Source organism: Crotalus tigris, unplaced genomic scaffold (genome assembly GCF_016545835.1).
Source record: "Crotalus tigris isolate CLP2741 ecotype Arizona unplaced genomic scaffold, ASM1654583v1 scf7180000024277.1505481, whole genome shotgun sequence".
Taxonomy (NCBI): domain Eukaryota; kingdom Metazoa; phylum Chordata; class Lepidosauria; order Squamata; family Viperidae; genus Crotalus; species Crotalus tigris.
In genome coordinates, this window is record NW_024100449.1 from 256,395 (window position 1) to 283,961 (window position 27,567).

Genomic DNA, 27,567 nt, shown 5'->3' on the forward strand with positions numbered 1-27,567 from the left:
ATAAATCTGTTTTAAAAGGTGTGATTTTATAAATACTAAAAAGAGATCAAAACTTTCACTTCATAAGGGATATCATACTGGATGCTTGGAATGGCAAGCATACACAGTAGGATTATCTTTGACTTCAGAAATGGGAGGAATTATATACAGGTAGTCCTCAACATACGACCATAATTGAATCCAAAACTTCTGTTGCTAAGTGAGACAGTTGTTAAGTGAGTTTTGCCCCATTTTACGACATTTCTTGCCACACTTGTTAAGTGAATCGCTGCAGTTATTAAATTAGCAACATGGTGGTTAAATATGGCTTCCCCATTGACTTTGCTTATCAGAGGTTTGCAATAAGGGATCACCTGACCCAGGGACACTGTAACCGTCATAAATATGAGTCAGTTGAATTTTGATCACATGACCACAGGGGTGCTGCAACAGTCGCAAGTGTGAAAAATGGTCATAAGTCACTTTTTTCACTGCCATTGTAACTGAACAGTCAGTAAACAAATGATTGTAAGTTGAGGACTACCTGTACAGGAAAGCAAGGTTTCCTCATTTTGGCAACTTGCAATGACAGAATAATAGAACTGAAAAAGATCTTATGGATCATATGATCCAATGACCTGCTCAGTGAAAGATCCACTAGAGCAGGGGTCTTCAAACTTGGCCCTTTTGTGACTTGTGGACTTCAACTCCCAGAATTCCTCAGCCAGGCACGTGTGCCTGGCTGAGGAATTCTTGGAGTTGAAGTCCACAAGTCACAAAAGCGCCAAGTTTGAAGACCTCTGGACTAGAGCCTCCTTAATTGAGGACCATCCAACTTTTGCTTTAAGGTATCTTGATGAAGGAGAACACAACATGTCATGTTCCACTGGTTGCCCTTTCTACAGTAGAAAGAATCCCTCTAAGCCCGACTCTCTTTCTCTGTAACCTTAACTCACTGGTTCTCATCCTGCCTTCTCTGTAAGAGCAAATAAGTCAGTGGTGGGATTCAAATATGTGAACAACCAGTTCTCTGTGTGGATTCAGCTTCCGGAAGTCCATTCTGGGCCTGGGCAACAAAAAATAGCTACCAGTTCTGCCAAACTGGTATGAACTGACTGCATCCCACCACTGAAATAGGTCCATTCCTTACTCTGTGTGTGATTTCAACTTTCAAAATTCCCCAGTTACTTTTTGGAGGGTTGGAAGTTGAATTCCACATTTGTAAGATGTCAAGTTTGGGAAAAATCTGATGTAGAAGATGGATCAAGTAATATTCAGTATTGGTTGGATGTGCGGACATATCGATCCATATCTCATCTATGGGCTGTATAACTTCTCAAGGTGTTTTGCCCTAGATCCCTTCAGCCTATAACCCAATAAAATAAACACTCTGTTCCTAAATAATGATTTGATCCTTCTTTCCTTCCTTCCTTCCTTCCTTCCTTCCTTCCTTCCTTCCTTCCTCCCTCCCTCCCTTCCTTCCTTCCTTCCTTCCTTCCTTCCTTCCTTCCTTCCTTCCTTCCTTCCTTCCACTCTCCCTCCCTTCCCCCCTTCCTTCTTTTTTCAACTTGAATGACTTTGAGCAGGCTGAATCTAAACCATTAAGCTGAGATTCAAACACCAAAACAGATAAATATATGGAACTCTGTATTGTTTGCAAAAAGAATTCCTTCCTTCCTTCCTTCCTTCCTTCCTTCCTTCCTTCCTTCCTTCCTTCCTTCCTTCCTTCCTATCTATCTATCTATCTATCTATCTATCTATCTATCTATCTATCTATCTATCTCTTCCTTCTAACTGGAAGGCACAGATTTTCTTTGTATTATTTCATCTATGACAGACATGTTGAATCCACGACGTCATGTGACATTGCGCGACATATCGGGACTATTTTGCCATTGCCGGCAATGGGGTAGGCGCGGCTTCCATGTGACGTGTCTGGCCCACGGGCCAGCAGTTTGACACCCCTGATCTATGACCATACATTGAATAAGCAAAATTAAACCAAATTAACATTCCTGGTCTGTGTTACTTCTTGCTTCCTCATAGCCTGATCTGCCTAATTTTGTAATTCTTCATTCAGTGGGATTTCTGTCTTAAAAGTTCAGATATCTAAATCTATTTTGCATCTTGATTAGCCTTTGATTAGCATTCCAAACTCTTAAAGTTCAATCAGAAAACAGTCAAAATGGACTGGGATAAAAGTTACACAATATATGATTTGGGATTTATTCCATCTGCTGACCCCAAAGCACCTTTTTCCTATACATCTACATTTCTAGATTTTGGAACAACTAGGCAGGAAACTGTTTAAGAGCTCTGTGTGGAACTCTATTAGCACCACTTCCAACCACAAACATCTTGAGGCAATGTTGCAGAAAATAAACCATTCACAAATGACAGAAGAGAAAATAAAGAAATAATAATAGTGAACATATATACACACACATATATATACATATATATATGCATATACATATAAACACACATACATCTCTGTGTTATAGTTATATATATAAACCTCCAGCCTCATTCAATATCAATCAAAGCTTGCCATTCAGAAAGAAAAGAAATAGCAAAGCTATTTCCTTTTTAAATAATCTGGCAAGCATATTTCCTTGCCAGAAAAAAAAAAATCTGTGCTTTATCTTCTAGAAACAAAACAAAGCAAACATTCTAATTACTTGGAGAATAGCCCACCTGCTATAAACACAATTTAGACACATTTTATGCACACGCACACAAGATAAAGAGAGAAATCTTGCTGACGTGGTGAAATCTACATTAAAGATAGCACCTTTTAAAATACATAAATAACATTTGATTGTGGTACAAAGTACTCCTTTAAGCACGTTTAAACAGGGTAGCCCAAGAACTGGGTTTGAAAGATAGTAGGACTTTGTTTCTTTATGTGTAATCATCCCCCTCATGCTTTCCCAACAACTGATGAATAATTGGCTGGATCCTGTGAACATTTCTTGCTTCAGAACACAAGGTTAAAGGTTAGATCATTTTACAAAGGAACTAGAAGACCTTCTGTGTACACCTTGGGCACAAAAAACACGTCCTGTCATGGCAACGTGTATTAAAAGATACAATTCATGCAGTACAAGAATCCAAATTGAAAACAATTTCTTCACGTGCATAAAACCCTAGTTCAAACTTTGCTATCTTTCTTTAAGGAAGAAAGAATGCTAGGACTGGGAAATAATGTTTCTTAAGTTGCAGGGTCCCTGGTGCTCTCTGAACTTGGTGGTTTTCTTGCAGACATTGCATGACCCAACCAGGGAACATCAACAGTGCTAGAAGGGAGTGGGGTGGTGGAGTGGAGGAGGGCTATGGGGTCCTTGGTGCTCTCTGAGCTTGGTTGTTTTCTTGCAGACATCTCATGACCCAACTAGGGAACATCATCGGTGCACTGATGTTACTTAGTTGGATCATGAAACTTCTTCAAAGAAACCACCAAGCTCAGAGAGCACTAAGGAGCCCACCATTCGTGAGCTCCAAATATTATTTTGTATTGGCTGCTTAGCAGTCACAGAAGACAGTAACAGAATTAGATGAATAATCTTTGGGAAAAGATGATGGTGATGGCAGAAGAATTCTTTTTCATAATTTCCCAGAAATTTATTTTGAAGATGCATTGCTGGTCATATTTATAAGAGATCAAGCACCAAAAGTATGCTTTTGAGCATACATACCCACAGTTGCACTGCTAAAAGATCAGTTATCCTACGGGCAATTAGGCCAAAGGTTTTAAAAAAAAAGATGAAAAATGAATTTTCACAGATGCATTTTACTGAACAAGCAAATAACTGCAAAACAACTGTTGATAAAAAAAAAGCTGGATCTGGTGAAGATCTCTGGTTGCAATTAGAAAGATATGATTAGGAACCCACAAAGTTTTTCAAAAAGCAATTCCAACCTGCGAGTTGGAAGATACAATAGAAGAAGCATGAAATCTTTAATTGTCCATGCTCCTATCTGCCACTGTTGCCTGGACTTTTCTCGTCCTCATTTTTCTCCTAAGTTTAACACAGAGGTCTGTGCTCAGCCATGCTAAGCAAAAGAGCTTCCTAAGAGTGTGCAAAGACACGTGCAAACTGTCTCTTCCATCTGTCCTGTTGCCCTCAGGAGACTGGGATTGCTACATCTAAATCTCTACTGAGCACTTGCGGGACAAAGCCTTAATAGCCAATAGCACAGCACCTCCAGATGTTTCACCCATGAATGGTGGTTAAGCTAGCAAACAGAAATCTAAATATCTATCAAGGGCCCCTAGCATCTACTTACCCACCCTTTTCCTTTCTTTTCTGTTTTAGGTGAACTTTCTAGAAGACCATCTATTAAAAAAAATGGGGGGAGGGAAATCATCCTCAATCTTTATATAAAAATATTCTTAAAAAAGAAAAAAAAAGAAAGAAAATCTTCCCAGAAAAAAATCACTTCTCACTGCATAAAATAATGCAAATTAATCATTTTCTTCATCATAAAAACTCGACTGTCCGGCAGTATTTGATTTTCAGAGTCTCCATGCTCCTTGTCAAAGAACAGAAGAAAAAGAGATAGGATCTCCCAACTCCCATGATAGGTCCACAAGCAGCGATGGAGGCTAGGTTTTTTAAGGTCCTTTGATGTTGCTGGGCCGAGCGGCTAGGCTTGCATAATAAGCACATTGGGAGGGATCACATTGTCCATTGGCCCCTGGAGGTCCTGGGGGGCCCATAAGGCCAGGAGTCCCAGCTTCACCTTGAGGACCTTGTGCTCCAGGAAGTCCATCCTTACCATAGCCAGGTTCACCTGGAATACCTACAACACAAAGTGGTATGGGTAAGTGGGATTGCTATGGTGTGGACAAGCTTAGTAGACAAAACTACAGAGTTACAACCACTAAGGTGGCACAGCAGTTAGAGTGCAGTACTGCAGGCCACTTTAGCTGACTGTGTTCAGCAGGTCAGCAGTTCAAATCTCACCGGCTCAAGGTTGACTCAGCCTTCCATCCTTCCGGGGTAGGTAAAATGAGGACCCAGATTGTTGGGGGCAATGTAAATATATATATATATATATATATATATATACATTGCTTACTGGTGTACACCGCTTAGAGAGTGCTTGCACTTAAAGCGGTATATAAGTCTCATTCATAAATAAATAAATAAGGTGACCAACTTTTTTACAATGAGAAGGAGGACACAAATAAATTGAAGGAAAAAAAGTGAGTCTAATGTGTGTGTGTGTGTGTGTGTGCCGTGTTGTGTTTCGGTAAGAAATAAACAAAGCCACTTGCATGCGGCGCACTCTTGCGCGCAGCGCACTCTCTCAAAACAATTCTCCTGTGTGGAGCGCATGCGTCTTCTAATCGCGTCTCGCTGCACTGTACCGAGCCTTGACGAATCGTCATGTCAAATACAAATACGTCACATCACACGCAACGGATTGGCTCGGCATCGATCGAATACGGAGATTTACAGATTAGTCTTCAAATATCGAAAAGGAGGACGTGTAGGAGGACACTTTTCGAGAGAGGACAGAACTTTACAAAAGAAGGACTGTCCTCCCTAAAGGAGGACGCTTGGTCACCTTACAACCACATTTGAGCCCAACATTTCTGTTGTTAAGTGGGACATTTGTTAAGTGAGTTTTGCCCCATTTTACAAGCTTTCTTGCCACAGTTGTTAAGTGAATCACTGCAGTTGATAAGTTAGTAACACGTTTTTTTTTTTTTGGTTTTGTTTTTTGCAGGAGGAATATTTTTTTAATTTATTTTTTATTTTTTTATTTTATTTTTAACCCACAAAACAAAACAAAACAAAACAAAATAAAACACACATACACACACAGTATATACTCCTTCCCCCCTTTTAACAGCGATTAATTAACGGTAATCTTCTATTATTTACATTTCCCCCCTTATTCTTCTTTAGAATATTTGTCCTTATTGCTCCGTTGTTTCTTATTTATATTTTTCTTCCTTCATATTCTACTTCTTACTAAGAATAATTCATATTATTATTATTATACATTATTATACACATATTTTCACTTTTGACCTTTCCATATTTATTCTCCTCTATTATTTCTAGTCTCCAACCAGTCATACCACTTGTTCCATGTTATATAGTACTCTGAGTAACACGGTTGTTAAGTGAATCTGGTTTCCTCCCCCCTTGACTTTGCTGATCAAAAAGTTGCAAAAGCTGATCACATGACCCCGGGACAACACAAAGGTCTTAAGTATGAACCAGTTGCCAAGCATCTGAATTTTGATCACGTGATCATGGGGATGTTGCAAAGGTCACAACTGTGAAAAGTGGTTATCTTTGCAGTGCGGTGGTAACTTTGAATGGTCACTACCACTATCTGTAGTCCTCGACTTACAACCGTTCATTTAGTGACCGTTCAAAGTTGCAACAGCACTGAAAAAAGTGACCTAAACCGGTCCTCATTCTTACATTCATTGCAGCACCCCCCAAAATCACGTGATCAAAATCTGAGCCCTTGGTCCCAGGCAATGTATATAATGGTTTTGATTTATTATAGGGGATATCGTGTTATTAAGTAGAAGATTAAATATGGTGGGAAGTAGATAACTTTTAGGAAATAGAACAAGATTATATTCAAATAGATAAAATGTGTATTTTGGATATTATAGTTTGTTATGAAGTGAGATAAGGGAAATTTTGGTTACCCAAAATCTGAAAATTATAAATATCAAAGATTAAATTGGAATATTGATAAGAAATTAAAAAATGAGTAAAATCAATAACAGGATATGGATTGTTTGTGAAGATTGAATGTAATTAAGATGTTTATAAGCTAAAAATGTATTGATAAATGTAATAATGATGTTCTTATTGAGTTGATATAATTAGACATGTACTAATCTGAATATGAGACAGTAAATGTTAAGGGAAAAAGAGAAGAATTATTTGATGTTGTAACCTGAGATTTGCACTAAAACTTTGTTACTGAACTACTGATTAACCCAGTTACCACATTGCTTTTTAAATATTCAAATGTAAAATTGGAAAATTAATAAAATATTATATAAAAAAATGGGCGCTTGGCAACTGACACAGTGTGCCGAGATTGTGTGCATGCCATTTGTCACCTTTCCCAGTCAGCTTCCAGATTCATCACAGCTTTGTTCCATACAATATTAATTTTGTGAACTCTAAAGCTTCCTCCTTCCATTATGTATTCAAGATGGACTGCTATCAATATTTATATGTTACTTATATGTAAGGGTGTAGGTCTATACATATGTTGTATATAGTATATTTTAAATGTGTGTTATGTATGTGTACACTTTGAGAGGAAGCAACTAAATTTCATTTTTCATGCGTGCTGTTGTGCCCATGGGAAAAAATGACAAGGTTATCTAATCTAGTCTTCCATCAAGCAAGTCAATGAAGGAAGCCAGATTTGTTCAATGACCATATGATTCATTTAATAACTGCAGTGATTTGCTTAACAACCATGGGAAAACAGGTTGTAAAACTGTGTGCAACTCTCTTAACAACCATCTTGCTTAACAACAGAAATTCTGGTCTCAGTTTTGGACATAAGCCGAGGACTACGTATATGGCGAAACTGGCAATTCAAGACACAGCGACGTCATGCATTGCTCTGTCAATCTGTCTACAAAGCCCTGCTTTAAAGAAAAAAGTGCAATCAAAGGATCAACTCAACAGTGTCTCCATCAGCAGGGAGTTTTCTCCCCCGAGAGAAAACTTGGCAGATTTTCACCCCATTTCTCAGGAACCCTTTTTTAAAACTATGACAGCTTCTCTTTGTTTTAGCCACCTGCTTGACTTCAAACAGCCGTGCCTTTTTTTAGCAGCACCACCTGCTAAAAATGTACGGAGCAAAAGGTAGAGAGAATTGTTTTCATGCTCCTAAAACCACTCTTTCTACTTCCGAAGGGAAAATGTGGGCATCCCAGAGTATTTGTCTTGTGGAAATGTGGAAGAGTCAAAAGGAAGCTTTGGGTGGACATTAGAGCAGGGAAGTCAACCTCGTGTCAACCGATGAACACCAAAGTACGCATGTAAGGTCATGTTTACAAATATTTATAGAAAAAGGGCTTAGGGGAGAGAAAGGGAGAGACAGAGAGAGAGACAGAGAGAAAGAGACACAGAGAGAGAGAGACAGAGAGAGAGACACACACAGAGAGACACACACACATACAGAGAGAGAGAGAGTGAGTGAGAGAGAGAGAGAGAGAGAGAGAGAAAGAGAGAGAGATCATGTGAAAATAAGATTCCCTCATCATGAGGCAGCTAGCAACAAGGAATCTTTGAAGCTTATTGCAGAACACAGATAGTCCTTGACTTATGACTGGACTGAACCCAATATTTCTGTTACTAACCAAGGGAGCTAAGTGAGTTTCACTCTATTCTATGACCTTTCTTGCCTCAGTTATAAAGTGAACCACTGCGGCTGTTAAGTTAGTCACACGGTCATTAAGCAAATCTGGCTTCCAGAATCTTTGACAAGAATTTCTGACAAACAAAGCAAAGCATTGCTTGTCAGAAGACCAGAAAAGGTGACCACATGACCCCAGGACACTTGGACAATTGCCGAGCATCTGGATTTTGATCAAGGGACCTTGGGGATGCTGCAATGATCGTGGGTGTGAAAAACAGTCATCAGTGGCTTTTTTTCAGTGTGGTTGTAACTTTGAGCAGTCATTCAATGGACTGTTGTAAAATCGAGGACTTTACAATATGTCTTTCAAATGATGTTGTCTAGAAATTCTGGAACTTCTGGCTTGTAAGCAAACAGCCAAGCTCAGAGAACACCAAGGACTTCAAAGTTCAACGTATATTATATATATTCTCTTCTGTTGGTAGTTATGGCTTGGTCAGGTTTGGGGAAAGTTGTCATCAACCACATAAATCCCTCTTTGCAGAGAATAAGCTCAACTGCCCACCTGCTACTCCTGGGGGACCAGTTTCACCTCTCTGGCCAATGCCAGGATCTCCCTTTTCTCCTTTCTCTCCTCCGTCACCTGTTGGAGAAAATGAAATACATTTTAATTACAGCATCAGACTTTCACTGTTTTGCAGAGTGCAGATATAACGCATTCTTGACCAGTCCCCATTCACTTCTTATCAATACCGATACCGATAGCCATCATTCCATTTTAATGCTATTTGCGAGACCGCCTACTACCTCATAGTTCCCTTCGTCCGGTTAGATCCCACAGGCTGGGCCTCCTTCAGGTCCCGTCGGCCAAGCAGTGCCATTTGGCGGGGCCGCGGGGGAGGGCTTTCTCTGTGATGGCGCCCACGTTTTGAAACCAGCTCCCCCCGGAGATTAGGACCGCTCCCACTCTGTTGGTTTTCCGCAAACTGCTTAAGACCTGGCTTTTCCGGCAGGCCTGGGGTTCATAAAATCTGACCCCTGGATGAATGTTACTGTATTGTTTGTCTTGTTAAGTTATATTGTATTTTTATTGTTAGCCGCCCGGAGTCCTGCGGGAGTGGGGCGGTCTATAAATTTTAATAAATAAATAAATAAATAAATAAATAAATAAATAAATAAATAAATTGCATGTGATCCGTCCTTTTCTGTTGCTAGGCTCAAATGTTAAAAGCCCCAAATCTGTTCTCCTTTCCATTTTTTATCCAGAAACAGACATTGCTGGGTTTTAATAGACTTGCAGAAAAGAAGGTTTACTGAATGAACACAAATAGAGAAATCCAGCCTCTTGCATTAACCTCATGCAGGGTTACAGAATGTGCAAAATATGGCGATTTCAAATAATAGAGCACGTTTCATTCTAAATGTGAAATCTTGGTTATTGTTCAGAATGTTTGAAAAACTAGCATGTAGAATATTTGAAAATTTCAGAATGTTTGAAAGATTAGGGGACTGGAGGCTAAACCATGTGAAGAATAATTGCCAGAACTGTCTAGAAGAGAAGGATGTGGGGGGACATGATAGCAGTGTTCCAATATCTCAGGGGTTGTCCCAAAGAAGAGGGAGTCAAGCTATTCTCCAAAGCCCCTGAAGGCAGGACAAGAAGCAATGGATGGAAACTCATCAAGGAGAAAAGCAACCTAGAATTAAGGAGAAACTTCCTGACAGTTAGAACAATTAACCAGTGGAACAACCTGCCTCCAGAAGTTTTGTTTGTTCCATCACTGGAGGCTTTTAAAGAAGACATTGGACAACCATTTATCTGAAATGGTACAAGGTTTCCTGCCTGAGTAGGGGGTTAGACTAAAACAATGCCAGGTCCCTCCAACTTGGTTATTCTGTTAAATGTAGTCTCATTCTATACATGTAAGATATTTCAAGTCCCATTTGGGTGACATTGAACAGTAAAACTATCTGGAAGCTGTACACTCCCTGAGGGAAGATAGCACTTTGCTGCTATTCATAAAAATGGCCTACATTTTTTTCAAGATCATGCAAATTTGTGAGGAGGGAGGGGAAGGCAGTTGCTTTAAGAACCAAAATAACTTGAATGGGTGAATTCTTTAAAGCAATATTTTTTAAGTCATTGCAGAAACAAAGTTGGGCTATTTTCATTAATATTAGGGAAGTGTTATACACTTGTTACACTTGTGGGAGGTCCAAAACAGTATGAATAGACTGAATGAGCATTTTCAAGAACACTTCTGAATTTGCCTGAGATTTTTCATTACATGTGAAAATTGATTATAATAGATGGATGGACATATAGACTGGTGTTTCTGTATTTAAAAGTAGAAATCTAAACACATTTGGCTCCGTCTTCTGCTATTCTACATTCTTTATCCACCTAGAGCGTTTGGGGGACGGAAAATCTGACTTTGGTTTCAGCTGTACTATAAAAACCACATGGAGAACGGGGTGGAAGTAAGTCAATAAATTAAAAGCTATCAAGCTGATATTTCCTTCTACCTCCTACAACAACAACAACCAAAACAACAACAACAACAACAACAACAACAACAACAACAACAATAATAATAATAATAATAATAATAATAGTAATAATAATAAAGTTGGAAGGGACCTTGGAGGCCATTGAATCCAACCCCCTGCTCAGGCAGGAAACCCTACACCATTTCCTTCAGACAGATGGCTGTCCAGTCTCTTCTTAAAAACTTCCAGTGTTGGAGCATTCACTGCTTCTAGAGGCAGGTTGCTCCATTGGTTAATTGTTCTAACTGTCAGGAAGTTTCTCCTTAGTTCTAGGTTGCTTCTCTCCTTGATTAGTTTCCATCCGTTGCTTCTTGTCCTGCCTTCAGGAGCTTTGGAAAATGGCGTGACTCCCTCTTCTTTGTGGCAACCCCTGAGATACTGGAACGCTGCTATCATATCCCCCCTCGTCCTTCTCTTCATTAAACTAGACATACCCAATTCCAGCAACTGTTCCTCATATGTTTTAGCCTCCAGTCCACATTCAGAAAAGTTTCGCCATAATCATTTCCATTTATTTGAGAACACCACATTTCACATTGCAAAAACTGTCCATAGTCCTTAAAAGATCTAAATTAGAAGGAAAATTTGGAGCTAAAGCTGCTTTCCAGCTAAGGAGCTACTCACCTTTTGGTCCCATAGGTCCTGATGGACCTTCTGAACCTGGTTGTCCAGGTCTACCAGGTTGTCCTGGAGGGCCGACTCTACCAGGAGGACCTTCTGCTCCAGGTGATCCAGGAGGCCCTGGTCTACCTTGGGGTGCTTTGATCTGGGAAGGCTGCAACTGACTTATGAGGTAGGGCAGTCTGGCTGCAAGGGAGGAAAAAAAACCATAGACACACAAAGAAGAGTGAGAGAAAATATTCTTAATGAATAGATATCTGATGCAGAAATAAAAGCCATGCTACAGCAGGTCACTGGCCAAATATCTTTCTGTAACGAATCATAAAATTGTAGTGTGGGAAGTGAGCCCCCCAGAGAAGGAAATATTAAAAGGGCAGAATATATTCCCCAAAAGGATTTTAAAAGCAGAAACCATCCCTGCCCCCAAGTCTCTCTGTCCCAAGCAGAAACCAGTTCTATACAAATGCAGATGTAAAGGTTGCAATTGGAACATTAAGAAGACAAAGACCCAAAATCTGCATACCTCACCCGAACTCTAAGAGTCATTAGCCCCAGCCCCAGAGAAGCAGGACATGGCCTTTGGGACATAATAGGATTATCCCACAGATGCCAAAGGGCAAAGCCAGACTCAGCTCAGAATACATGACACAGGAAATAGCCCCAAACAGGAACAGGAAGCATCTCCAAACAAAAGGCTTCAGAGGGTATAAAAACCCACTCCCTACATGTGCTCCCTCTCTTTTCTGCCAGCCATCTTCCTGTCTGGTTCTCCTTTTCAATAAACAACAACCTTCTTTCTAAAGCAGTTACCATGTTGTTTATTCCCGGCTTGGACAGAACCATGATGAAGACTTTTCCTTCAATAGTAGGTTTGGTCTTTGGGAGAGAGGGGTGGTTTCATTCCCCATTTTTTAAAACAAGACAAGTTGCAAAGTTGTGTGCAGAAGGAGCAGATGTGAAAAAGTTTTGCTTAAAAGCTCATAGGGATATTCTTAGGGGTAGTTGTGACACCCTCAGGAGAAGCCTTCAGAGCAAGTAACAGCTGGGCTCGAGGCACACAGCCTGCCTTTTTAAATGTTCAAAAGAGAACAACAACAAGAAGAAAAAAGCCCTCGCAACTATGAAGTAATAAATAACAATGCACCTTTATATTATGTGCTTCTTCTACCAAGCGAAGACATTTTTTATTTTCCCTGGGAAATTATTTTGAAAAATGCTTTAGTTTGCAGAATATTTTTAGCTGCTGCCGCATAGTGTTGTTATTTTTTTTTCCTTTCTTTCATGCATATTTTACTATTTTATGATATTTATTATTTATCACTCTATAATCTACTGAAGAAAGGGCAGCATGCAAAGCTTCTCCTTAACACTGAATTCAGAAACTATAAGAAAAGCAATGGTTGTATGCATGTTGGAAACAGCCACCCTCCAGAAACCCAAATGAATGAATTTGGCAATGTTGTAGAGAACAATTAGATTTTAAAAAAAAATGACAAGAACAAAATTAAAAGATAGTGATAGTGTCTACTATCACAGGTCCACCGGAGAAGAATTTGCTTTTCAAAAGCAAAGCAACCACTTTATTGATCAGAATAGAGCTGGAAGGAACCTTGGAGGTCTTCTAGTCCAACCCCCTGCTCAGAAAGGAGACCCAATACCATTTCAGACAAGTGGATGTCTAGTCTCTTCTTCAAAGCCTCTGATGATGAAGAACCGACAACCTCTGAGGGCAAGCAGTTCCACTGATCAATTGCTCCAAATTTCTGCTTAATTTCCAGGTTGCTTCTCTCCTTGATTAGTTTCCATCCATTGTTTCTTGTCCTACTTTCATGTGCTTTGGAGAATACTTTGACCACTCCCTTCTTTGTGGCAGACCCTCAAATACCGGAATACTGCTATCATGTCACTCCTAGTCAGTGTTGTGAATCCATGCCAGCGAGTGGACCCGGCAGCTGAATCCGGGGAATCAAAGGAGGAAGAGGGTCCTGGAGAGCCATCAGAGTCAGAGGAAGGCTCTGATGAGCTCTAGGGCATACAATCTGATGAAGAGCCTGGCCCTTCCAATCGTGCTCAAGCTGAGACTCAACTGTGCGAGGAAGCTGAGTCAAACTCTTGAGGACTCAAAGCTGGAAGACATTACAGATGCTCGCAAATGCAGACAGGCAACAAGAGCAGGAAAGAGGGAGGCAATGGGGCAACTCCAAGGGAGGAGGAGAAGGCATTGAGAAGACACGCCTTGGGTTTGCTTCATAAAAAGGAAAGGTGTGGGCAGTGCTGGTTGCTGAAGGCAACTTGCAAAGGACTCAAGTTTCATGGAATCAGATTCTGTTTGCCTTGCCTGTGAACAATTCTCCATTTGAATCGTGTTCTGTTTGTCTTGGGACAATTCTTCGTTTGAATCGTGTTCTGTTTGTCTTGGCACAATTCTTCATTTGAATCGTGTTCTGTTGCCTTTGAATAATTCTCCGTTTGCATCGTGTTTTGTTTGCCTTTGCTTTTGGGACATTTTGCAGATCTGTACCTAATTAATAAAAGGGGTTTGTTTTTCCTGCATTTCCAGCCTACTTGTTAAAAGAGGGGTTTGTCCTTGTGAATTAACAAGGACTCACGTAGGCTGGGACAGAACACTCCTTTTCTCTAGACTAGCCAAACCCAATTCCTGCAACCAAATCAAAGAGGCATGAAAGAATAGTAATGGGGAATCTTAATTACATTGATACTTGTTTGGAAACTGCTAGACAACGTTCTTCCAGCTATTCTTGCCTTGCCCTACCTTGATTACAATTTTGCCTTTCGGAGAAAAGGGCGAAGCTAAGTGTCCAATACCTTTGATTTGATTGGGAAGAAAATGAAAACCGAAGAAACACTGGGAGAGAATGACTAAGCAATTCAACATTCTGAGCTAAACCACTTACATAAAACATATGAAGAATGATTGCAGGAATTTGCCATGTCTAGTCTACAGAAAAGAAGAATGAAGGGTGACATGATAGTAGGGTTTCAATATTTGCAGGACTGCCACAAAGAAGAGGGGGGGGGGTCAACGTATTTTCCAAAGCACCAGAAAACAAGACAAGATGCAATGGATGGGAACTAATAGAGAGAAGCAACCTAAAACTAAGAAGATATTACCTAACAGTGAGAACAGAACTTGCCTTCAGAAGTTGTGGATGTCCCATCACTGGAGACTTTAAAGAAGAGACTGGACAGGTATAGGTTCTCCTGCTTGAGCAGGGGGTTGGACTAAAAAACCTCCAATGTCACTTCCAACTCTGTTATTCATAGCTTGGACTTCAGAAAGGGGGATTTTAATTAACCCAGAACAATAATTTATAGAATATCATGGCAGGTGAAGCTAGTGGGAAAAGGAGAAGAAGATAGATGCGTGTGTGTGTGTATGTTTAAAAATAGAATTAGAAAGTTCCCAAAAAATTAAAAAACAATGTAGCTGAAAAAAAAAGCTTAAGAAATTTCAAGGACAAATATAGGAGATATCTATTATCTATATATTTTCTAGATGTTGAAAGCAACATGATGACACATATCAAAAGGATTTTGTTTATTTATCAAATGCATGCACTACGTATCTCACTATTGCAGTGACATTAGGTGCTTTACAAATAAAAATATATATAAAATCCATATAAAAAGAGAGAAAGTTAGAGACAAAATTAAAAAGCATAGCACTGTTTATTTTTGTACAGTATAAAAGAGAAGCAGAAAATGCCTTCCTTCCTTCCTTCCTTCCTTCCTTCCTTCCTTCCTTCCTTCCTTCTTTCCTTCCTTCCTTCCCTCCCTCCCTCCCTCCCTCCCTCCCTCCCTCCCTCCCTCCTTCCTCTTCTGATCCTCTTTAATGTGTTGGAATCACTCACCCACTTTTGGACTTCATAATACGAATCCTTACCATCAAGTTGTTTAACTAACTCTTCTTGGATAAGTCTTCGCAATGTTTCTGTTGATGGAGGATCTCCCTACGAGACAAAGAAGATGCCTTAAGATACCAGAGCTTAAAATACGGATGCTTATGAATGTTTAATTCCTTTGTTAAGTAGCTGAAAAAGTTTATCCATTTTTTCTAAAGCTAAAATGTGTAATACAGTAGCATTTTCAAAAAAAAAAAAAAAGACTTTAGGAGGCACATTCTAGCATTTCAAAGACTTCATGGGTCTTTGGTAACAAACCTGTGAAAGAATAGGAATAACTACTGTGTAATAATTCTAAATGGTTCCAACTTTCATACAGGAAAGGGTTAGGCCTGCTGTGTTTACAAGAAGAAGATGGAAACATTCATGAAGGAAGCATGAGCTTATAATATATCCATTTGGTGATGCCGATAGTGGTTTTGAAGGCATTTTATGATTCGGAAGAAAACCTAAAACCCAAAACCCATTTCTTCCCGAAGCTATTCTTCAAATTGGTCCTTTGCAGGAATTCCAAATACTCCAGTCTTAGCAAATTCTTCCTGGGGCCCTCAACAATATGTGAAAATAACTAGGCTGCCAATAATTGATAACAATGGATAGTTCACATTGAAATGGACATGAACTATTGGGTAATGATCCAACAATAGTTTGTTTTTTTAAAAATATTCTGCTGCATTTCATAGTGGAATGAGTTTAAAAAAATAAAATACAGCAGGTAAGACGCATACAAAGGCCTCTGCAGCAAGACGTGATTTCAACAAAGGTAAAATAAGGCCAGTGTTTACATCAGTGGTTCTCAACCTTTTTAATGCTGCGACCCCCAACCGGTCGTAAGTCGAGGACTACTCAACTGGTGCAGCACCGTTTGCAGAATGGGACTTTTGGCGGGCTCAGCAGGGCAGAGACAGCCTGGACAATTCCTATTGGCTTTTGAAAGCCAATAGAATTAGACTCTATTCAAGAGAATCTATTCTAGTGGCTTTCAAAAGCCAATAGAATAAAAGGGAGTAGCACAGCTAAGGAAAAGGGGGAAAAATGGCAGACTGCATTGTTTGGCGACCCCCGTGAAATGGTCGTTTGACCCCAAATGGGGTCACGACCCACAGGTTGAGAACCACTGGTTTACATCATAACCTCACCACACGTTCCCTCATTTGGTTGCCTGCCCAGTGGCAGACATTTTGGGGTAGCCAACCCAAAGTACGTTTCCCCCTAAACTCACTCTAGGCCCAGGAAAACCAGGTTGTCCTGGAGAGCCAGGAGGACCAACTTGTCCTGACTCTCCTGATGGTCCCGGGGGACCCATTAATCCCGTGTGTCCTTTGCGGCCAGGAACTCCTGGATCACCTGGTGGTCCCTTTACTCCCGCAGGGCCTTTTTCACCTTTGCCTCCAGGATCTCCCTGATGGAGAAAAAAAGAGATAGGTTGGATTGAAATAAACAAAAAAAAAAATTATTGATTTGATTGATTGAGACCCATTTCACTTCAAATCGCTCCTCCTCCTCCTCCTCCTCCTCCTCCTCCTCCTCCTCCTCCTCTTCTTCTTCTTCTTCTTCTTCTTCTTCTTCTTCTTCTTCTTCTTCTTCTTCTTCTTCTTCCTCTTCTTCCTCCTCCTCCTCCTCCTCCTCCTCCCCCTCCTCCTCCTCCTCTTCCTCCTCTTCTTCTTCTTCTTCTTCTTCCTCCTCCTCCTCCTCCTCTTTCCCCCTAGCATTTCCCTGCAAGGGCAGGGTCCATTTTTTTTTTCAGATCAACTGAGTTTTCATCCATTGGTTGCTAAGGGATTTGGTTGCTAAGGGATTTACCAACCCGCTCCTCACCTGAGCCTGACATCCTGGGCTCAAAGAGAAGAACTGGCCCAATGTCACCAGTTGGATTTTACGCCTAAGGGGTGACTAGAGCTAACTAGGTTTCTAGCTTAGTGCCTTAATCACTAAACCAAACTGGCTCTCAAATTAAGCAAATGAAGGGTGATACCTCTTTAGCGGAGAGCCATTAAAAATGCTGGATGGATAAACCAGACCCTACTACTTTAGGTAGTATGGGGGAAAAAAAAAATCAGGTTGTAGAGTCACTCGTCTTCCATAGAACTCTAACTTGCTTCAAATGTCCTGTCTGGATGAACAGGGAGAGCTTTATCCATTACAATCAGGAAATGAGGCTATCAATTATCAGAATAATAGAATAACAGAGCTGGAAGAGACCTTGCAGGTCTTCTACTCTAACCCCTTACTCTAACAGGAGACCCTATACCAGTGATGGCGACCCTTTTAGAGACCGAGTGCCCAAACTGCAACCCAAAACCCATTTATGTATCGTTGGGTGCTGGGTGGGCATGGCCCATTGGGTGGGTGTGGCCCATTGGGTGGGCATGGCTGCAGTGGTAACGGCAGACTGGGTGGGACTAAAAAGTTCAATCAATCAATTCCAACTTTGCGAGATCTTTTTTTCCCCACAAGAAGTTGAAATTGATTAATTGATTGAACCTTTTTTTTTTTTTACACATGGCGGCGGAGGCCTAAAGCGAAAAGGTTTTATAAAATCCAGCTGAAGGCCTAGGACTGGAGTGACAGTGTGTGTGCCCACAGAGAAGGCTCTGCGTGCCACCCGTGGCACTTGTGCCATAGGTTTGCCACCATGGCCTTATACCACTGCAGACAAGTGGTTGTCCAATCTTTTCTTCAAAACCTCCAGTGACAGTCAGGGCCCTGAGAATCCTTCCAGCTCTATTCTGTTCTATAATTTCATAATTTGAAGGATTCCTTCAAATTATGAAATTATAGAACAGAATGGAGCTGGAAGGGACCTTGGAGGTCTTCTAGTCCAGCCCCCTGCTCAAGCAGGAGAATCTATTCCATTTCAGACAAGTGACAGCCTAATCTCTTCTTATAGTTGGGGTGATGAACAATCTGAATAACATTGGTTCAGAAAAAAAAAGAATTTGTTTACTTATGAACAAATACAATATGATTGCATGCCATTTTCTATTGAAGTGTCATAGAGAGCTGACCCTGATGTTTGGGTTTGGGTTTAAAATGTTGGGATATGAATGAAGCTCTCATACTTACCCTATCCCCTTTTTGTCCATGCTCTCCTGGACTTCCCGGGGTGCCCTGAAAAGACAGGAGGGCTCTAAAGACCAGTGATAAAGCCAACATTTTGTCTGCATGTGTGTCATCTCTCTTTCACTGATACATACTAATTTACAGTGTTTCTCAACCTTGACCATTTTAAGGCATGTGGACTTCAACTCCCAGAATTCCACAGCCAGCATTGCTGGCTGTGGAATTCTGGGAGTTGAAGTCCACATGCCTTAAAATGGTCAAGGTTGAGAAACACTGTACTAATGTGAAAGGGAATATGAATTATATTGCATGAATTATAAAAGTGTTTATAGTAGCAAGCAGAAAATTAAAAAAACAACAACAACAAACATCTTCAGAGGTGTTTGCAGTTTGCAGTCACTCTCAATAGCACTAATAAATCAACTTTTTGTGTGTGAGGAAGGTAACAAAATACACACCTCTTTCCCTGGGACCCCCTTTTCGCCTGCTTCTCCCTATGGAAAAGAACGATAAAGCATATTATGCAGCATGGCAAATAATCTACAACAGTGTTTCTCAGACTTTGTAGCTTTAATGTATCGGCTTCAACTCCCAGAATACATACATTTTATAGCTGCCAAGTTTAAGAAAAAACGGATCTTCAGTTTGGTTTATTAAGGGGGTCAGTTTTTCTCTCTTTTTTGTATTTTATTTTTCTATATTTGGTTATTTTTTTCTTTCATTGACATGTAGGTGTATACATACACACACACATAGGCATACACAAAAATGCATAAATATACATATGTGTGTGTGTATGTGTATGTGTGTGCTAAAACAAAATTGCTAACAAAGAGTTAAAGGGGGACTGGGATAGCTATACAGGCAAAAGATTTCTTCCTCCCATATTTGGGCCAAAAGGGTGCATCAAAAAAACACTCAAGACATATGTATGTATGTATGTATGTATGTATGCATGTATACTAAGAAATAATACTGTACAATGGAGATGTTAACTTTAAGCCATTCATTCATTCATTCATTTATATTTCACACTTCTTAACCACCCATTTTCTCTTGGAGATTGAGTTTCCTTCATTACATAGCAAGTAAATTGCAAGTCACAAATGCATTCTTTAAAAAAAAATAATCCCTTTTCCAACAGAAAAGCCATCCTTGTCTTGGGTTGGAAGCTGAGTAGGGCTAGAACTGTTTAGGAGACCATCAAGGTATCCCAAGGTAGGTGAGAAGATCCTGAAAGGTGGCAATGGTTAACTCCTTCATCGCTATTGCAAAGGAAGCTATAAAAAAAAAAATATTCTTGCAGAGTCATCTGGAGTTAAAACCAACTTGTATTCATCTTCACCTTACCTTAATGAGCACTTCCTAATTACTCTACATTCTCACTTTAACACCAGCAGGGCCATCATCAATTTGCTACTTACACGAAGTCCTCGTGGCCCAATGAAACCAGGAACGCCTGGGCTACCAGTTTCACCTTTGCTTCCCTTGGAGCCCTTGGGGTGAAAAAGAGAAGACTTGCAAAGGCTAAAGAATACTCTGATCACTATCATTCTGAAAGAATAGGATGGTTAAACTCAAGAAGCACTTTTTGCCCCAATTCCGCAAATCATAATAAACACAATGACTTGCCAGAAGCAATCAACGTGGTAATAATAATAATAGTAGTAGTAAAGTTGGAAGGGACCTTGGAGGTCATCTAGTCCAACCCCCTGCTCAGGCAGGAAACCCTACACCATTTCGGACAAGTGGCTGTCCAGTCTCTTCTTAAAAACTTCCAGTGTTGGAGCATTTACTGCTTCTGGAGGCAGGTTGTTCCACTGATTAATTGTTCTCACTGTCAGGAAGTTTCTCCTTAGTTCTAGGTTGCTTCTCTCCTTGATTAGTTTCCCCGTTGCTTCTTGTCCTGCCTTCAGGCGCTTTGGAGAATAGCTTGACTCCCTCTTCTTTGTGGCAGCCCCTGAGATATTGGAATACTGCTATCATGTCCCCCCTTGTCCTTCTCTTCGTTAAACTAGACATACCAATTCTAGCAACCGTTCCTTATATGTTTTAGCCTCCAGTCCCCTAATCATCTTTGTTGCTCTTCTCTGTATTCTTTCTAGAGTCTCAACATCTTTTTTACATCGTGGTGACCAAAACTGGATGCAGTATTCCAAGTGTGGCCTTACCAAGGCATTGTAGAGTGGTATTAATACTTCACATGATCTTGATTCTATCCCTCTCTTAATGCAGCCTAGCACTGTGTTGGCCTTTTTGGCAGCTGCAGCACACTGCTGGCTCATATTTAGGTGATTGTCTACTAGGACTCCGAGGTCCCTCTCAAAGTTACTACTATTGAGCATGGTGCCACCTATGCTGTACTTGTGCATTTGGTTTTTCTTGCCTAAATGTAGAACCTTGCTTTTTTCACCATTGAATTTCATTTTGTTAGTTAGTATTTGCACATTATCCTAATGACAGTACAACACGCTTATTATTTATTTATTAAACTTGTATGCCTTATTACCTGAATAAGAGATGCTGATGACGTCTCCCAAGCAAAACTTTTGGAAAAGAATATTAATTTGAGATACTTCTTTGAGACACCCGTGCAAAAATGTGGTGTCTCTTGGATCTGGTGACCACTTGATGTGGGCAAATCAATACATCAGACACTCTTTTCCTTTAGGGAGAACTTTAATTTAGGGAAAGGATGGATATTCTGCAAGCTTCAGACTTCCTGTGGTTTCCTTATCCACAAACTGCTCTCAAAAGTTGTGATCAAAAGTAATGGTTTTATTTTGAGATTGTATTACAGATGCATATGTCAGCTACTCCCAAATAACTCTGCCAGGCTTGCTATGATTTTCATATTAAAACCATCTAGACCACAGTATATTTATTAAAAAATTGACTTTAAAAATACATTTTGAGCCATGTCCTGGGCTGAAAGGGGGAGGGGAGCAGGTCAGACTGAACTCCACTAGCAGTTCCTTCATAGCATATGAAAAATCCACCAATTTTGCAACGATAATTGAGTGTCTATATGAGGACAGATAATTCTTGCAAATAGTTTGGGCCTTAGCATATCAAAATGAGCACTCTGATTCGGCCTTGAAAAGCAACCAGCAACTGCTATACTTATTTTCACACATCAATAAGATTAGAGACATCTTAAGAATGCTCTTTCTTGGAGTTTTGACAAGGGCAATTTGATTCCAATAAGAATCTGTACAATTTTATCACAGTGTCATGACCTATAACTTCTCATCAATCCCCAAAGCATTCTTTCTCATTTCCTGCCATGGATAAATTATTCTGGTCTATTTCCTCTCTACTTAATACTTTATTCCAGTCCTCTACTCATATCACATAAACCCTAGGATGGCTGTCAAGCTTCTGTTTGAACTGCTCTTATTTTTAAATCCATTATATATATATATATATATATATATATATATATATATATATATATATATATATATATATGCTTTCCAAAATAAGAGAATAGAAGAGGGCCATCTCCTGTGTCATCTAAGCAACATAACTTCAAGAGGTTTTCTCAATGCACAGCTAAAATCAAGGCCTGTCATTCTTAGTAGCTATTCCTACAATCTTGTTGTATACAGGATTGTACACAGGATGTCATGTATTTTATCTTTCACATGACACAAATAATGCATGGTTAACTATGCAGGTTACAAAATGACATCATGATGCATATGGCCTCATTGTAACTGCTCTGCTAAAGGTACTTTTTCAAAAGACAACTGGATTTTCTTGTTTTTCCTTGAAGACATTTTGCTTCTCATCCAAGAAGCTTCTTTAATTCAGACTGTTTAGTTCCGACAGTTCTGACTGAAGCTTCTTGGATGAGAAGTAAAATATCTTCAATGAAAAAAGAAGAAGAAGAAAGTCCAATTGCCTTTTGAAAAAGCATCTTTGGAACAACCATGACCTGGATGACTGAGAATCTCCACAGACATATAGCTGCTGTGGTTGCCTATGCTGTTGTGAATTCATACTTGTGATGGAGATGGTAAATACAGTACTTACTGGGTTACCTGCAGGACCAGATTCCCCAGTAGCACCTGGAGGTCCAGTCTTGCCCTAAAGAAAGGAAGACAACAATCAATCTCAAAGTATATGAAGAACCTCAGTGAATGGCACCAAAGTCCTATGACCATTCAAATTCATCATTTTTTATAATTTTCAATATCTACGAAAGGAAAGGAAAGGAAAGGAGAGGAGAGGAGAGGAGAGGAGAGGAGAGGAGAGGAGAGGAAGAGGAAGAGGAAGGAAAGGATGGCTCTGCCCCATGCAATCATCATTAATTAACCCCAACCAAAGCAATTTTTTTCACTTCACAACATCTTCACCATGATACAGCATAGGATCTCTAGACTATACATAAATTATCCTGAAGACTTGGAGACTGTAAGGTGTCTCCTAGAATCAGAAGGAGATGTTCATCTCAGAACAACTCATTCACTAGGCAAATTAACTCACTGCTATTCCTCGAAGTCCTCGGGGTCCTTCTGGTCCCACAGGCCCTGGATCTCCCTGGAACAGAAGAGGGCAAAAAAAAAAAATCATACATTATAGCTCATTGAAGGTTGAGAAAGTGAGAATCCAAAGATATCTTAGAACTCAACAAAACTCAAAAATGATTCCTGATTATCAGACAACCAGTGCTTATGAGGGCCACAGATTCAACCTGTTATGGAGGCAGACATTTTTAGAACATAGAATCATAGGGCTAGAAAGGACCACAGAGGTTTTCTAGGACTAGATCAGGGGTAGGCAACCTTGGCTCTTTTATGACTTGTGGACTTCAACTCCCAGAATTCCTGAGCCAGCCATGCTGAGGGGAAAGGGAGAGGTTTCCAAGCTGAGTCATGATGGCTCAGGAATTCTGGGAGTTGAAGTCCATGAGTCATAAAAGAGCCAAGGTTGCCTACCCCTGGACTAGGTCAACCAACCCCCTGCTATTTTTGAAAACCTCCAGCAGTAGAGCTCCCACAGCTCTGGGAGGCAAACTATTCCATTGGTTAATTGTTCTCACTGTCAGAAAATTTCTCCTTACTTCTAGGTTGGATGTCTCTTGAACAAGTTTCCAGCCATTACCTCTTGTCCTGCCTCTGGTGCTTTGAAGAATAAGTCAAACCCCTCTTCTCTATGACAGCCCAAGTACTGGAAAGCAGTTATCATGTCCTCCCTCATTGTTATCTTTGATATTGCTTTACTTCTTTAATCTTTACCTCTGGAGGCTATTTCAGAAACACCTCACATCTTAGCAGTGCTTGTGGTTATACTGTAATGTTAAAACAGGAGGATGAGCTATGGAGTTGATGAGAGTCAGGATATGAATTTAATAAAATAAATCAGGCTTAGAGTACAGAATGACTATCCGATGGTGGACATTTGAAGGAGAATTTTAGAAATATTGTTATTATTACTACTAGTAGTTTTAACCACTTTTGAAGTTGACATAGAGCTTTCATTGTGCTTAACACTTACGTCTTTTCCTGATTGCCCCTCCCTGCCCGGAGTTCCAGGTTGACCCGGTTCTCCCTGTAATAAAGAAAAAGGATGAAGGAAAGAAAAAATAAAATTTAGAATTATCCCCTTTAAAAATTCTTATATGCCTTGTATGGTATGGAATCCCAAGACATCTTATCCAGGTGAACAGACCACTTTATTTGCTGTATATAGCTTAAGACTGCTTCTAGGCCATTTGTTTTTCTTTTATGATCTGATTTCTGATTTTATCTCTTCTGGTCACTCCAGCATCTTTCCTCAAACATTTAATTTCTGTAGTGATTAACTTTTTTAATGTTTTATTGTTAGGGTCCATATTTGACATTGGTAACATAGGGTAGGGATGGATATGCTTTATATGAGATGCTTCTTGATAGATCAGTGGTTCTCAACCTTTCTAATGCCGCGACCCCATAATACAGTTCCCCATGTTGTGGTGACCCCCAACCACTTATACATCACTGGGTGCCAGGGGCGTGGCCAAAGAAAAGGGGGAAAAATGGCGGACAGCCTTGTTTGGCGACCCCCTTGAAATGGTCGTTCGATCCCAAATGGGGTCCCGACCCACAGGTTGAGAACCACTGTGATAGATGATAGATAGATAGATAGATAGATAGATAGATAGATAGATAGATAGATAGATAGATAGATAGATAGATCTTTATTGTCATTTTTACTGTGAGCACAATGGCACACATTAAAAATGAAATTTACATCCTTTGTGCCAGCAACATTGCAGATCAACTTTCAACAAGGAACAATTAACCCCATGGTTATTTACATGGTTTCAAGCTCTACATTTTCTTCTTCAGAAATCCAGTGGATTCCATTTTCTCCATCCTCAAAGATATAAGGGGCAACAGTGACCTCCCCCCAAAAACATTTTTGCACCCAATTATACGCGTGCATATCTATATTACTTACTCTCATGCCAGGACTTCCTGCATCTCCTCTTGGACCCTTAAAACCCTGAAACAAAGACATGGAATGGAAATCTGTAAATGTTCTCCCTCCAAAACTGAGCCCCTGAAAATGGTTCCTTAACCTCCTCCCAGCTTTTGACGCAATCTCCATTCTCATAATCCTTTTCTCTTTATACCTCTCTATCTCATTTCCTTGAGATGGTGTCTAGTTTGCTTCTAAGTTTAAAGAGAGAGCCTGACACACGTGGAATACAACAGGCACATACACAGAGACAGCAGTGAGTTTGGTGGTGAGACAATATTTGGGAAGTATTATTGGGCAACAATGGGTCCAATTCAAGGTGTGCTGGTTCTCACCTTCAAAGCTCTACATGGCTTGGGGACAGGTTAGTTGAAGGACTGTCTTTTTCCAGTCACCTCTACCTAACCCAGCCCAAGAGAGGAAGTAGGGAATGTTATGGGTTTCATCTCTTAAAGAGGCCCTTCTAGTGCGACCAAGAAGAAGGACCTTCTCTGTGGTGACTTCCTCCCTGTAGAACATCATGCCCACAGAGATAAGATTGTCCCCCACTTTAACATGCTTTCTCAAGGCCCTAAAGATGTGGTTTTGCCAATGGGCCTGGGGAACCCTGAATGGAATGGAGCCCATCAAGTGCCTCATTTGATTGTAGTTGCCAGGGAACGAGGGGGTTATTGCTTTTTTATTCTTTTTGTATTGGGCTTTTATCTTTGTAAACTGCCCAGAGTCACTGAGAGTGAACCTACATGTCACACACTCCACTGAGAGCAATCTCCCTGAAAAAAAGTCAACACATTTCCCTTGATGCTACCCCCTCCCCCAAAGGATGGAAAACCTTGAATAGCATTCACACATTACATGCCATTTGTTCAAAATTCCCTGTTTAAATGGGGAAGAGTATCCTCCCCTGAATGTGGTTCCTCACCAGACACTGGATCACAGAATGACCAGCTTCCATTTGAGAGCTTATATAGGAGGAAAAGCAGATTTGGTCCCACTAATAAATACTGTGCTTAATTAGATAAATGGCCTAGATCAGTAATGGCAAACATTTTAGACACTGAGTGCCCAAAAACCGCCCCGTCCCTGCTTGCCCTGCCTCCACCCTGCCCGCCCACAGGGCCACCTAACGCCTCCATGGCCTGCCGCAGATCACTCAGGCGGCCCTGCGGCACCATGGCGGCCAAGCCCTCTGCCAGCACCCCGCTGCATCATCTGTGCACAATTGGACATGGGGACGGAGTCTTGTCCCTGCTGCCTGCCTGCAATGTCCTTGGCTGTGCTGCTCCACGCGGGCCACGCTCAGGGGCTACTCTCCTCCAGGGGGCTACTAGTGAGGAGGGGGTCATGGGGGAATCTGGGGCTGGGGTGACAGCATGCGTGCCCACAGAGAGGGCTCTGAGTGCCGCCTCTGGCACACGTGCCATAGGTTCGCCACCACTGACTTAGATATTCGTATATAAAACTTCTTTTATCTTATGAGCTGAGGTGGCGCAGAAGTTAGAGTGTAGTATTGCAGGCCACTTTAGCTGACTGTGTTCAGCAGGTCAGCGGTTCAAATCTCACCGGCTCAAGGTTGACTCAGCCTTCCATCCTTCCGGGGTAGGTAAAATGAGGACCCAGATTGTTGGGGGCAATGTAAATATATATATACATTGCTTACTGGTGTACACCGCTTAGAGAGTGCTTGCATTTAAAGAGGTATATAAGTCTCATAAATAAATAAATAAATAAATAAATAAATAAATAAATAAATATGAACTAATGTATTTTGAAATGTAACATAACTTAATAGACAGCTTCTTGATTTTTTGTTTACATCTTACAAAACTGACCACACATCTTTGTCTCGGATGCATAATAATAATAATAATAATAATAATAATAATAATAATAATAATAATAATAATAATAATAATAATAATAATAATAGTAGTAATAGTAGTAAAGTTGGAAGGGACCTTGGAGGTCATCTAGTCCAACCCCCCGCTCGGGCAGGAAACCCTACACCATTTCGGACAAATGGCTGTCCAGTCTCTTCTTTAAAATGTCCAGGGTTGGAGCATTCACAGCTTCTGGAGGCAGGTTGTTCCACTGGTTAATTATTCTAACTGTCAGGAAATTTTTCCTTAGTTCTAGATTGCTTTTCTCATTATATCACTATGTGTTCTTTTCATAATCTTTACTGCTGCTATCCATGTGTTTCATGTTAAATATGTTAAATAAAAAAAATGTTTATTTATTCTGTCCCCGAACAGCCTGCAATGGGACTTACTGGTGGTCCTCTGGCACCTTCTTGGCCTGGTAGCCCTGGGTCTCCAGGCTTACCCTGAAAAAGTCAAAATACATTTAGAATAGATTCTTGCACTGCTAAGCCATAAATCAGATTTCCATACTGCTTTGGCATAGTTTACACCAGTGTTTCCCAAACTTGACAATTTTAAGGCATGAGGACTTCAACTCCCAGAATTCCACAGCCAGCAACGCTGGCTGTGGAATTCTGGCAGTTGAAGTCCACATGCCTTAAAATTGTCAAGTTTGGGAAACACTGGTTTACACAATGCACAATGCCCCACAAAAACAAATGCATTCTGATGGA

At 40.4% G+C, this 27,567-nt stretch overlaps 1 protein-coding gene across 2 annotated transcripts in view; it reads right to left on the minus strand.

Moving 5' to 3' along the window:
* Positions 1-3,402: 3,402 nt before the first annotated feature.
* The window catches only part of COL22A1 (collagen type XXII alpha 1 chain), a 186,470-nt gene continuing 162,305 nt past the window's right edge, over positions 3,403-27,567 (minus strand). For both annotated transcript variants that reach the window (XM_039323548.1, XM_039323547.1), the window contains 13 exons: positions 27,244-27,297; positions 24,951-24,995; positions 24,006-24,059; positions 22,995-23,048; positions 22,542-22,595; positions 19,928-19,999; positions 18,962-18,997; positions 18,507-18,551; positions 16,663-16,842; positions 15,422-15,488; positions 11,521-11,703; positions 8,912-8,989; positions 3,403-4,785 (listed from right to left, as the gene is read on the minus strand). In XM_039323548.1, coding sequence (XP_039179482.1) covers positions 4,598-4,785; positions 8,912-8,989; positions 11,521-11,703; positions 15,422-15,488; positions 16,663-16,842; positions 18,507-18,551; positions 18,962-18,997; positions 19,928-19,999; positions 22,542-22,595; positions 22,995-23,048; positions 24,006-24,059; positions 24,951-24,995; positions 27,244-27,297 — 1,110 coding nt within the window. In that variant the 3' untranslated portion in view covers positions 3,403-4,597. The remainder of the gene's footprint in view (positions 4,786-8,911; positions 8,990-11,520; positions 11,704-15,421; positions 15,489-16,662; positions 16,843-18,506; positions 18,552-18,961; positions 18,998-19,927; positions 20,000-22,541; positions 22,596-22,994; positions 23,049-24,005; positions 24,060-24,950; positions 24,996-27,243; positions 27,298-27,567) is intronic.